The 13,208-nt window shown below is 35.7% G+C and overlaps 1 protein-coding gene across 11 annotated transcripts in view; it reads left to right on the plus strand.

Annotated features, from left to right (window-relative positions):
• Nucleotides 1-13,208, plus strand: part of LOC123550511 (1-phosphatidylinositol 4,5-bisphosphate phosphodiesterase gamma-1-like) — a 139,773-nt gene that overhangs the window by 41,231 nt on the left and 85,334 nt on the right. For 10 of the 11 annotated variants that reach the window (XM_053545784.1, XM_053545790.1, XM_053545789.1 and 7 more), the window contains exons 4-5: nucleotides 7,320-7,461; nucleotides 8,305-8,387. In XM_053545784.1, coding sequence (XP_053401759.1) covers nucleotides 7,320-7,461; nucleotides 8,305-8,387 — 225 coding nt within the window. The remainder of the gene's footprint in view (nucleotides 1-7,319; nucleotides 7,462-8,304; nucleotides 8,388-13,208) is intronic. The other variant, XM_053545782.1, reaches the window with a different exon arrangement.

Genomic DNA, 13,208 nt, shown 5'->3' on the forward strand with positions numbered 1-13,208 from the left:
CATGATATGAACTTGCTACCTCCTATTTTTCATTTGGCTCTGCCCACTATTTTCAGAGTTATGGCCCCTGAAATAGTCAAAAATGCACATTTTTACCTTGTGACACGCCTGGCTCAAAAAGTATTTGATATAGATTCATGAAACCTTGCATGAGTCTTAATCATGATATGAACTTGCGCACCTCCATTTTTCATTGGCTCTGCCCCTATTTTCAGAGTTATGGCCCCTGAAATAGTCAAAAATGCACATTTTTCACCTTGTGACATGCCTAGCTCAAAAAGTATTTGATATAGATTCATGAAACTTGCATGAGTCTTAATCATGATATGAACTTGGCACCTCCTATTTTTCGTCTGGCTCTGCCCCCTATTTTTAGAGTTATGGCCCCTGAAATAGTCAAAAATGCACATTTTTCACCTTGTGACATGCCTAGCTCAAAAGTATTTGATATAAATTCATGAAACCTTGCATAAGTCTTAATCATGATATGAATTTGTGCACCTCCTATTTTTCATTTGGGTCCGCCCCCTATTTTTAGAGTTATGGCCCCTGAAATAGTCAAAAATGTACATTTTCACTTTGTGAGGCACATAGCTCAAAAAGTATTTAATATAGATGGTTGAAAACTTGCATAAGTCTTAATCATGATATAAACTTGCACACCTCTAATTTTTTTTCTGGCTCCACCCCCTATTTTTAAAGTTATGACCCCTGAAATAGCAAAAAATGCACTTTTTCACCTAATTATGTGCCTAGCTCAAAAAGTATTTGGTGTAAATTCAGAAAACCTTACTGGAGTCTTTATCGTGATGTGATCTTGCACACTTGGCATTCTTCTTAAGAATCTTAGCTCTTATTACAGAGTTATGGCCCTTGAAATAGCCAAAATAGTGGATTCTTTGTTTGTGATGCACATAGCTCAAAAAGTATATGGCCTAGAATAATGAATCCTTTTCATAAAATGTTTGTTGAGGCTATACCTTCAAACTGAGACTACAAACATTTGAATTATTGCCCCTTATTTGTGACAAATGTACCAGTGGGGGGCACACCTTGTGTCCTACAGACACATTCTAGTTTGAAAGCATGTTTACAGTTGTCAGCTAGTTTATATCATCATAATTCATAGGATGATTGGTGTTAGTTAGTAGATGATCCCTATTGTTTTGATGGTCAGTAGGTCAAAGATTCAGGTCACAATGATATTGACTCTGAAAACAATTTTAAAGATTCAGGTCACAGTGACCTGGAGACTGAAAACTGTTTCCGCTCTGTAACTTAAGCACTCTGTGGCACACAGTCATGAAACTTTGTATAATGGTTAGTGTGGTTAGTAGATGATCCATAATGTATTGGGGATCAGTTGGTCAAAGGTCAAGGTTACAGTGACCTTGAGACTGAAAACTATTGCCTCTCAATAACTAAAGCACTCCATGGGATACAGCCATGACACTTCATATGGTGTTTGCCTGTGTTTAGTAGAGATCTGCATATTTTGGGGGATCAGTTGGGCGAAGGTCAAGGTCACAGTGACCTATAGACTGAATACAGTTTCTACTCATCAACGAAAGAATGCTATGTCCTTCAGTTGTCAAAATTCATAGGATGATTGCCTTTGGTTAGTAGATGACCCTGATTGTTTAGGGGCTCAGTAGGTCAAAAGTCAAGGTCACACTGACCTCTAGACTGAAAATTGTTTCTTTTAAATAACTGAAGAACTCAACAGTTTTTGGTCTACAGTTGTAAAACTTCATAGGATGATTGTCTTTGGTCAGATTGTCATCATTTTGATGGTCATTCTTGGTTAGAGGTTAAAAACATTAGGTCAGAGGTCAAGATAACAAAATACAAAAGTACATACCCATTTCTTTGGACAGGATACATAGGGGTATATGTGTTTAAGAAACAGCTCTTGTTTACTTTTAGTTTCTTAGGTTTCTTGATAATATTTCCATATATTCCAGTGTCTGCCTGCTGTCTACATTTCTCATCTCTTGAACGTTTCTCACCTACCCTCACATTACCCTCCACATACATATATTACTCACCCACCTCCAACTTCCTTATAAAATGATATTGTCTCTTAGTATCCAATAACCCGCCTCCCTGCATTACCATCCACACCAAACCCCCACCAAAAACAATTAGTGTTAAGTTTCTGTTCTTGTATATTTAGATATTGTTCCTTACTGTCCTAACAGCCTGATCACCCACTCCCACCCCCACCCCACCCCTGCTCCACTCAGTCCAACACACATTTACTTGGTTTGTTTAGATTTCATTGGATCTGTACACAGTTGGTCTCCGTACTTGTAATACACCCAGTTTAACTATGAAACTTTAATTCCTGGAATATGTATGCAATAGATGATGCAGCATTTTTAACGAAAGAAATTCTTATTAAAGGTCATAAAGAAAATCAATGAGATAAGAAGTAGGTGTTTCAATGAAATAACGCTTACATGCTTTTAAGGAAAAGCAATTTAGCTGTGTCACATTACTTTTGGTTATAGAGATTGATGAGGGAAATGAGGTTTTGTATATATTGTATTACGTCCAAGGAGATTACAGACAGACACATATTGACCCAAAAAAAGAATTGATTGTACATTATTGGAAACTGATATTTGTAGCTCGACTGTTGCAAGAATAAGATGGGCTATTTTACTCTCAGTGGCATTGGTGTCATTATCGACTTTGCAATCAAGTCAAATTTTTATGGCAACTTCTAGATTTCACTTATTTCTCATAAAATTTCTTAGTACTGGTATCACTCTTTCCCCACTTCAAAACCCTTTACCCACATTTCTTCTACCACCCCCTTTCCATGGCGCCTCTGTGGCGGAATGGTTAACGTCGCCGACTTGAAATCACTTGCTCCTGACCAATGTGGATTTGAGTCTCACTTATGGTTTTGAATTCTTCATGTAAGGAAGTCATCCAGCTGGCTTATGGAAGGTCGCTGGTTCTACCTCGGTGCTCATTTTTGATGAAATAATGCAAGATTGTTCAGATTATTCTGATTCATTGAAAACATGGCCACCAGGGAGCGTGACTTTTTTTTAATATGTTATAGTGGAAACATCTCCTTGTCAGAAACTGCTGGCGTGAATTAAAAAAAGATTTACAGAAAATTTTGTTACCCTTGACAAAGACTTATTCTGTTTTGTCAAAAAAATACGGTCACGAGGTTGTGGTCACTTTTCCCTATGTAGTGAAAACTATAAAAGTCTTCTTGTTTGATTTTACCTGTTAGTATCCTTTGTCATCGTTGCCTCAGCCTCTTACCCAGCCTCTCTTCCTCCTCCTCCCCACACACAGACATTTTCCTTGCATAACCATCTACCAAAACTGTTCAAGCAGGCAGTGTTACTCGGGTGAGCGATCTAGGGCCATCATGGCTCTCTTGTTTGACATGCATTCTACAGATTTCTAGCTAAAAATACCATAAATGGGCCTATGGTGCATTTTTGTAAAGCTGAACAAGAAACATCTTTTAAATTCTGTCATTTTTAGTGTTCATGATCTTTAGATGAATGAGAAGCACAACTGAAATGTGGACAAATTATACAAAATCTACCGGTAGTTAATAAATTATGATAATTTAGACATTAAAACAATTTTAACTAGCTATGAAACCATCAAATTTGTACATTTTGGTGTATCTATATGTTGAATTTGTGAGAAATATGCATGTTGTGTGGCAAGGACAAACATTTAGAAATTGCTGTAATAGGTACAGGTAAAAACAAGATTGATTCATCATTCTCTAGACAAGAAATAAATAATGCAAGATATATAGAGCAACCTCAGTACCAACATCTTAATCTTAACTTGGGTTCAGGTAACAAATTTAACTGTCTATTTTCAAAATGCATTTTCTTTCTTCTTTGGCCCATTGGACAGCATTTGATTCACATTTTTGGTTGAAATTCATTAAGATAGTGGATCCGTAACAGCATGGCAGTTTCCGTGTAATTATGTGTTTTCATTAGGCAATTTAGCATCCTTCAGATGTAAATGTAGCTCAATAGGCACATGACTTTACATAAAAAATGGAGAATGACAGAACTGCCTATGAAGGATACGTTATTTGTCATAATGGGTCCATTTACCTTAAAATGGAAAAACCACAAAAGTATCTGCAGGAATGTCCACAGGTGACTCAGTGTAGGAGAATTTGGTAGCACTGTTAACTTATATTGAAAGTCAAAGGTTTGAATACCGCTTGTATCATTGCAGTGCCTTAATGATATAATTTGTTCTGGCTTTTCCAGGAACATTTTGTCTTTGGACTTAATGGTCATCTCCTCTGGCTTTTCCAGGAACATTTTGTCTTGGGACTCAATGGTCATCTGTTCTGGCTTTTCCAAGAACATTATGGCTTGAGACTTAATGGTCATCTGTTCTGGCTTTTCCAGGAACATTTTGTCGGGACTTAATGATCATTTGTTCTGGCTTTTCCAGGAACATTTTTGCTTTGGACTTAATGATCATTTGTTCTGGCTTCTCCAGGAACATTTTTGGTTAGGGACTTAATGGTCATCTCTTCTGGCTTTTCCAGGAACATTTTTGGTTAGGGACTTAATGGTCATCTCTTCTGGCTTTTCCAGGAACATTTTTGGTTAGGACTTAATGGTCATCTCTTCTGGCTTTTCCAGGAACATTTTTGCTTTGCTATGGTCATTCTGCTTTCAGAACATTTTGTCTTTAACTCAATGGTCATCTTTCTGCTTTTCAGGAACATTTTGTCTTGGAACTTAATAATCATTTGTTCTGGCTTTTCCAGGAACATTTTGACATGGGACTTAATGGTCATCTCTTCTGGCTTTTCCAGGAACATTTTTGCTTGGGACTTAATGGTCATCTCTTCTGGCTTTTCCAGAAACATTTTGGCTTGAGACTCAATGGTCATCTCTTCTGGCTTTTCCAGGAACATTTTGTCTTGGAACTTAATGATCATTTGTTCTGGCTTTTCCAGGAACATTTTGGCATGGGACTTAATTGTCATCTCTTCTGGCTTTTCCAGGAACATTTTGGCTTGAAACTTAATGGTCATCTCTTCTTGCTTTTCCAGAAACATTATGGCTTGAGACTTAATGGTCATTTGTTCTGGCTTTTCCAGGAACATGTTGTCTTGGGACTCAATGGTCATTTGTTCTGGCTTTTCCAGGAAAAATTTGGCTTGAGACTTAATGGTCATCTCTTCTGGCTTTTCCAGGAACATTTTGGCTCGAGACTTAATGGTCATTTGTTCTGGCTTTTCCAGAAACAATTTGGCTTAAGACTTAATGGTAATTTGTTCTGGCTTTTACAGGAACATTTTGTCTTGGAACTTAATGATCATTTGTTCTGGCGTTTCCAGAAACAATTTTGCTTAAGAATTAATGGTCATCTCTTCTGGCTTTTCCAGGAACATTTTTGCCTGAGACTTAATGATCATTTGTTCTGGCTTTTCCAGGAACATTTTTGCTTGAGACTTAATTATCTTTTGTTCTAGCTTTTCCGGGAACATTTTTGCTTGAGACTAAATGGTCATCTCATCTGGCTTTTCCAGGAACATTTTGGCTTGAGATTAGTGATCATTTGTTTTGGCTTTTCCAGGAACAGTTTGGCTTGAGACCTAATGATCATTGTACCCCCCGACAACAAAGTTGTAAGGGGGGTATACTGGTTTCAGGTTGTCTGTCTGTCTGTCCGTCTGGCTGTCTGTCCGTAGACGCAATCTTGTGCGCACCATCTCTCCTTATCCCCTTGACAGAATTTAATGAAACTTCACACAAGTGATCTGTACCAACAGTAGTTGTGCATGGGGCATGTTAGGTTCTTTTAGAAAAAAAATTTGCAGAGTTATGGGACTTTGTTTTTTTGTTACTTTACTATATACATAGACACAATCTTGTGCACACCATCTCTCCTCATCCCCTTGACACAATTTAATGAAACTTCACACAAGTGATCAGTACCAATAGCAGTTGTGCATGGGGCATGTTAGGTTCTTTTAGGAAACAAAAATTGCAGAGTTATGGGACTTTGTTTTTTTGTTACTATACTATATACATAGACACAATCTTGTGCGCACCATCTCTCCTCATCCCCTTGACACAATTTAATGAAACTTCACACAAGTGATCAGTAACAACAGTAGTTGTGCATGGGGCATGTTAGGTTCTTTCAACGACAAAAATTGCAGAGTTATGGGACTTTGTTTCTTGTTAACATACTATGTACATACAGTCTGCATATGCAATCTTGTGCGTGCCTAATCTACCAAACCCTTGCACACAATTTAATGAAACTTCACACAAGTGATCAGTACCAACCCTAGTTGTGCATGGTGCATGTTACATTCTTTTAGATAAATATTCTGCATAGTTATGGGACTTTGTTTTTTGTTACTATACTGTATACATACAGTCTATATACATACAGTCGACATAATTATGCAATCTTGAGTGCGTCAAATTGCAATGTACTGTGTCAGTGCATGCGGGGGGTACATTCATCACCTTTAGTGATAGCTCTAGTTTGTTCTGGCTTTTCCAGGAACATTTTGTTTAGGGACTTAATGATGACTTCTTTTGGCGTTTCCATGAACATTTTGACTGAGACTTGATGATCATTTTTCTCTCCTTTCCAGAAACTTTTTGGCTTGGGACTTAATGATCATTTGACCTAGCTTTTCCAGAAACATTTGTCTTGGGACTTACTGATAATTTGTTCTGGCTTCTGGGATCATTTTGGCTTTGGACTTAATAAGTTGATTAGCTCCAGGGCCTCTTTTACAAATGAGCTAAGATGAAATAGCATTAACTTAATAAGTTAATTAGCTCCAGGGCTCTTTTACAAATGAGCTAGATGAATATTGGGATTAGCTTAATAAGTTAATTAGCTCCAGGGCCTCTTTTAAAATGAGCTAAGATGAAATAGTATTAGTTTAATAAGTTAATTAGCTCCAGGCCTCTTTTACAAATGAGCTAAGATGAAATAGTATTAGCTTAATAAGTTAATTAGCTCCAGGGCCTCTTTTACAAATGAGCTAAGATGAAATAGTATTAGCTTAATAAGTTAATTAGCTCCAGGGCCTCTTTTACAAATGAGCTAAGATGAAATAGTATTAGCTTAATAAGTTAATTAGCTCCAGGGCCTCTTTTACAAATGAGCTAAGATGAAATAGTATTAGCTTAATAAGTTAATTAGCTCCAGGGCCTCTTTTACAAATGAGCTAAAATGAAATAGCATTTAAGCTAAATCTCAGACAAGCATGCTAATATTGATTGTATCATTATGCAAACATTATGTCTTTTTTACTAACACAGGTGGCTGACGAGGGAGTTTAACAACATGATTGAGAGGTTACGTGTGGAACGGGCTGACAAACTGGCGCTGAAGACCCTAAAATCTTGGACAACCAGAATCAACTGTAAAATCTCAACAAACAGACTGCGAGAAAAATTTCAAGTATATAAAACTTTCTGACTGCTTGCATAGATTGTAGATAAAAAAAGACAGATATATTTATGAGGGATTAATTTCTCTGATTTAGCATTTTTGTTTTTTTGCATGAAAATTAGTTCTCACAAGAAGCTACTGTGAGCATTTTAAAAGTTACATTTGGTTTCAACCATGATCAGATGTATAATTATTAAAGTTAAGTATAAATTTTAGCTTGACTGTTTGAAATTTTTCAAAAACTTGACACATATATTTGGCATCATGAGATAACTTTGTATGGCAGGTTTCATAACTGTAGCTCACAATTTAGCAAGGAGGTTCTTGCATGTAAGCAAGGTTCTCAAGAACTGTTATACTGAATAATGTCAAAGTCTTTATTAGTCATCAACATCATATTTCCAACAAAAGGAGGTCTTTTCAATTCAGAAAATTTGGGTAAAGCTTTTTCATTAAAGCTGGTATTATGTGGAACAGTTTCAAATAGTCAGCTACACTTTATCATTGTATAGCTCTTGTAACTGGAGTAAGTATGTATTGTTGGCTGTAACTATACTGATTATTTACTGATGGAATCATTTCCCTGTCACCACGGCTTTTGGTGTATAATTCTTTCATCACAAGAAGATATCTAGCTTGTTGAGGTCCGTGGTTCCGTCTGAAAGAATGTAAGAAAAGTTAACCATATATTTATTAACTGTTGAATTATTAAGTTGCAGTTTGACCTAACTTGTGTCAGTATGAATTAACATCTTATAAGACAAATCAAAACTTGAAACCAGATAGTAACATTTTGCTAGAAAGATGGTTTGAATCTGACGATATAAAAGTATATTTCGGCTAATTTTTCAGAGTGTTGATTTGAACAGGAAAGGGGAGATTACCCTGGATGAGTTTATCAAACTGTATCATTACCTGATCCATGTGCCTAATGTAAGTATGATGTTCCAACGAAATCATTGGCGTAAAAATTGACCAAAACTGCTTTTTCATGCTGGCATAATACCACACATTTCAAGAGGCAAAAATGGTACATTTTACGACATAATTTCTTTATCCTACTGTAATAGTAGGATTTTTTGCCCAATTTTGCAGAAGAGGGGGTATATTATTATCCCCCAATGAAAGTCGGAGGGATATAGTTTTGGCATTGTCCGTCCGGAGCCATATCTAGGAAATGGTTGGGAATATTTATTTAAAACTTCATATACTTGTTCACCACTATGAGTTCTTGCGGCCCGTCAAGTTTCAGTCAGATTGCCAAAGTAACACCAGAGTTATGGCCCTTAGAAGTTTCTACTGTTAACTATATAAGGTACTATAAATATAGCAATTTCTGCATCATAACTTTTGATATATTTTACCTAGAACTATGAAACTTAAACAGAATTTAGATCACCATAATGTGGTTGTGTACACACAATTTCATTCGGATTTATTTGTAAATTAAGAGTTATTGCCTTTTAATTGTATAAAAATCCACATATTTGTACATAACAAACAACATTTGGTAGAATTTCATTAAATTTCTTTCATTCTTTTCTGTGTACATTTATTGTAAACATGTGAAGTTGTGTACCCACACCTGGTCACCCCGATTCCTTGATCACACACCCCCACCCCCCCTCGCCAAAAAAAAAAAATCATTCCTTATTTTAGATTTTTTTCAAACAAACTTCATATACATGTTCACCACTATGAGGTTATGGGGCCTCAAGTTTCGACAGATTGCCTAAGTAACACAAGATTAGGCTCTTAGAAGTTTCTAGTGTTAACTATATGTGTACTTAGTAAATGGCAATTTTGCATCATATACTTTTGATATATTTGACCTAGAAACAAAATACCTTTAATTCAAAAATTTTAGCAGCCACTATAGGTATGGTGGCACCACAAGTTTCATACAGATTTCTTAGTAACATCAGAGTTACTGGCCTTTAGATTAGTGTCTAAATCACATATTTGTGAATTCTGCAATCTAATTTTGAAATTTCATCTAAATTCTTGATCTTTTCAGGACATTTATGCATAAATGTGGATGTGCACACACACAACATAGTACTTCCACTTTGCCTTGAAAATTCTAAAAACAATATTTCATAAAAACTCCAGGCTAGAATTCATTAAATTTTGCATGTCATTCTAGTGTACATTATAATTTTTAAACATGAGTGGTCAAGTTGACCCCACCCCAGTCACTGATTTGCCATGGAAATCTTAAAAAATCATCTCAAAAACCAGAAGGCCTAGAGCTTAGATATTTGACATGTAGCATTGCCTAGTGGACCATTACTAAAAGTTGTTCAAATCATGCAATGACCCCCCCCAGGGGTCACTTGATTTTACATAGGTAAATCTTCAGAAAATTTTAAAAATAAACCAGAAGGCTAGAGCTTAGATATTTCACATGTAGCATTGCCTAGTGGACCATTAAAAATTTGTTCAAATCATGACCCCCGCCCCAGGGGTCACTTGATTTTACATAGGAAAATCTTCAAAAATTTTCTAAAAATAAACCAGAAGGCCTAGAGCTTAGATATTTCACATGTAGCATTGCCTAGAGGACCTCTACAAAATTTGTTCAAATCTTGACCCCCCCCCCAATGTCAAATTGTCCCAGCCCCAGGGGTTACTTGATTGTACATAGGGAAATCTTCATAAATTTGCTAAAGATAAACCAGAAGGCCTAGATCTTAGATATTTGATATGTAACATTGCCTAGTAGACTTCTACAAACTCTGTTCAAATTATGACCCCCCGGGTAAAATTGGCCCCGCCCCAGGGGTTACTTGATTGTACATCGGAAAATCTTCCAAAAAATTTCTAAAAATCATCAGTTTGACATTTGAAACATGTAGCTCATATTAGTCAGGTGAGCGATCCAGGGTCATCATGACCCTCTTGTTGTTTTTTTTTCCATTTTTAATTTTCCATCAATATTTATAATCAACATGTGAAATTTTGTTTCCTCTCCCGTTCCCTGACCCCCACCCCCTAAAGAAATAAATATATACATATATCTATATTATATAGATATATATATATTTCCATTCCTTTTTTTTTTTTTTTTTTAATGTTCAAACCTTCAACATGTTAAGTTGTGACTGCACAAACCTTGCCCTCAGCCATATTCAAGATATATTACCTGTGTTCTCTTAAGGACATTCTGTTCTTTTAAGTTCAAATGTACATGTTAAGCAGCAACACCTGGTGCCAAACCACTCAAAGACAATATTTCGTTCCAGTTAAACTTCAAGCTCACATTTCAGTTAACTGCATTTAATTTTAGAAGCTAAGCTTATTACAGTAAACATATCCCATTCAAAATAAATTCTTTAGTCAGGATCAAAGTATCATACATTTATTATGTACTCTTTAATTAAACATTTGTTTTCTGTTAAATTGATTTTGACTAATGAAATTATTTGCTTCTTATTAACATCCTTAACTTTTTGCCGGATATATTTTTTTGCCATTCCTCACCACAAACCCTTTCGGCTGGGGATATCAATTCATCGAATTTGCTTGTTTTTCTTAGTGGCGGTCTGTCTTTCTGTCAGTCAGTACATCGGTTTCTGATCAATAACAAGAGAATGCTTGATCTCACAATGGTCAATCTTCCTAAGATGAGAAGGTCAAAGGTCAAGGTCACAGTGATTGTTAGATTGAAAACAGTTTCTGCACAATAACTAAAGAAAGCTTTGACATACAGTGTTCAAACTTCAGAAGATTAATGCCTGTAGTTAGTAGATGATCCGTACTGTTTTTGGGATCAGTAGGTCAAAGGTCAATATCACAGTGACTGTTAGACTGAAAACAGTTTCTGCACAATAACTAAAGAAAGCTTTGACTTACAGTGTTCAAACTTCAGAAGATTATTGCCTGTAGTTAGTAGATGATCCATACTGTTTTTGGGATCAGTAGGCCAAAGGACAAGGTCACAGTCACCTCAAGACTGAAAATGGTTTTGTCTGTATAAAATGTTTTGGCTGCCATATTTCTTTGGATAGTTGTGTGGTCAGTAGATGACGCTTAATGGCTTTGGGGTTATTTGGTCAAAGGTCATGGTCAAAGCATTCGAAATAATATATCCATGTGCCTCCTACACATCATCAAGTGGGGTATATGTTTCTTTTCAGGTTACTGACAGCTTTAGGACATAATAAAATTATAACAATGTTAGTTAAATAGTCTTAGAGAGATAAAAGTCTGTTTATTTTTTAACTTGATTAGATTTCCTTAGTAAACTTGAGCTATTCTGGACTCAAAATTTGTTCAGAGTGACTGTTCTATTGCATTTAGATTCTCATACAAGTTTCAGATTATTATACTTTCAATGAAACATTGGGTTAAGAAGAAAATTTGAAATAACCCTGTTACAGAATTGATGAATAAGACAGTAGAAATATTATATTCTAAAGCAATCTGCATAAAAGTGTGTTTCATTTTTTTTTTTTATATGTCTCCCACATTGAATTTCATCATTGTATTTTAACAGAAATTTCTTGACAGTTTTATTTCCAAATAATTAGATTAACTTAAAGGTTACATGTTCTAGCATTTCACAGTTCAAAAGCCTGGTGACATCTTTCTGTTTTAAATCAAAGTGACATTTTCTCCCAGATTAGTCTTATATTTGATTTATATTACTTTGTTTTCATATGATTCCTCAGGTGGTAATGTATAAATACCAATTGCTTTTCATACCTATATCTTTCATTTCGATGTTAAAAGTCTCTAACAAATATATGTGTATGTTTTATCAGGGTATGTATGGAGACTTTAAGCATCAAAATGAAGAAAGTGCCTACCTCTGTACGCTCATACCAGGCTGTTAATGTTCTATAAACCCCTATCTGATATTACTGAGTTTATTGGGACATTAAGACATTATTGGGACATTTAGACATTTTACAGCAGCTGATCAGTATTTGATAGTTTAACCTAATAAATTGTCCTAATATAATATGTGGTAGTAATAATTTTCTAACAGTATATTTTGACTTTGTCTTTGTCTGTCTGTCTGTGTTGTAGGTCCAATCCTGTCCTGTCTGAATTTCAAGTAATCTATGCTAAACTACTGTTCAGTTGAAAGATTTTTGATGGAGTTACGGTTCCTTGACTCTTTAAAAGAATATTAAAAAAAAACTTGAATTTTTAGTTTTGCAGAACTCTTAGAACGCTTCATATATTCTTCCTATTCTTCATCACTTGAGACATTTTGTTTGGAAAATAATCCCAGCTCAGCCAAGAGTTATTGCCCCTGTTTCCAAAAGCAGTTGAAAAAAGCTCCAGCGAAAATCAGCTGTCATATTCCAGCAAAATACACTAGAGGGGCAACAAACATTTTTTACCAAAATATCACTCTATTGGTCTGAGCACATGCTTGTAGAAACTATACTCATTTAGTTGATTTAATTTATTATCAGGGTCTCTGACTGCAGCCAAGCTTCAACACAGTGTATCATGAAACAACTTCCAGACATGTTCTCAACAATTTATTAAGTTCACCACTATAAATGCTTTTTGTGCTTCATCTCTGGATTATCTCTGTGTAGTAGGACGTTTCTTTGTTTACGGACCATATTTAGAAATGCATAGGATAGAAATATGTTCACTTGAACTTTAAACATAATTGAGCCGCGCCATGAGAAAACCAACATAGTGCGTTTGCGACCAGAGTAGATCCAGACCAGCCTGGTCAGGATCCATGCTGTTCGCTTTCAAAGCCTATTGCAATTAGAGAAACCATTAGC

The sequence above is a fragment of the Mercenaria mercenaria genome, chromosome 6 (genome assembly GCF_021730395.1).
Source record: "Mercenaria mercenaria strain notata chromosome 6, MADL_Memer_1, whole genome shotgun sequence".
Classification (NCBI taxonomy): domain Eukaryota; kingdom Metazoa; phylum Mollusca; class Bivalvia; order Venerida; family Veneridae; genus Mercenaria; species Mercenaria mercenaria.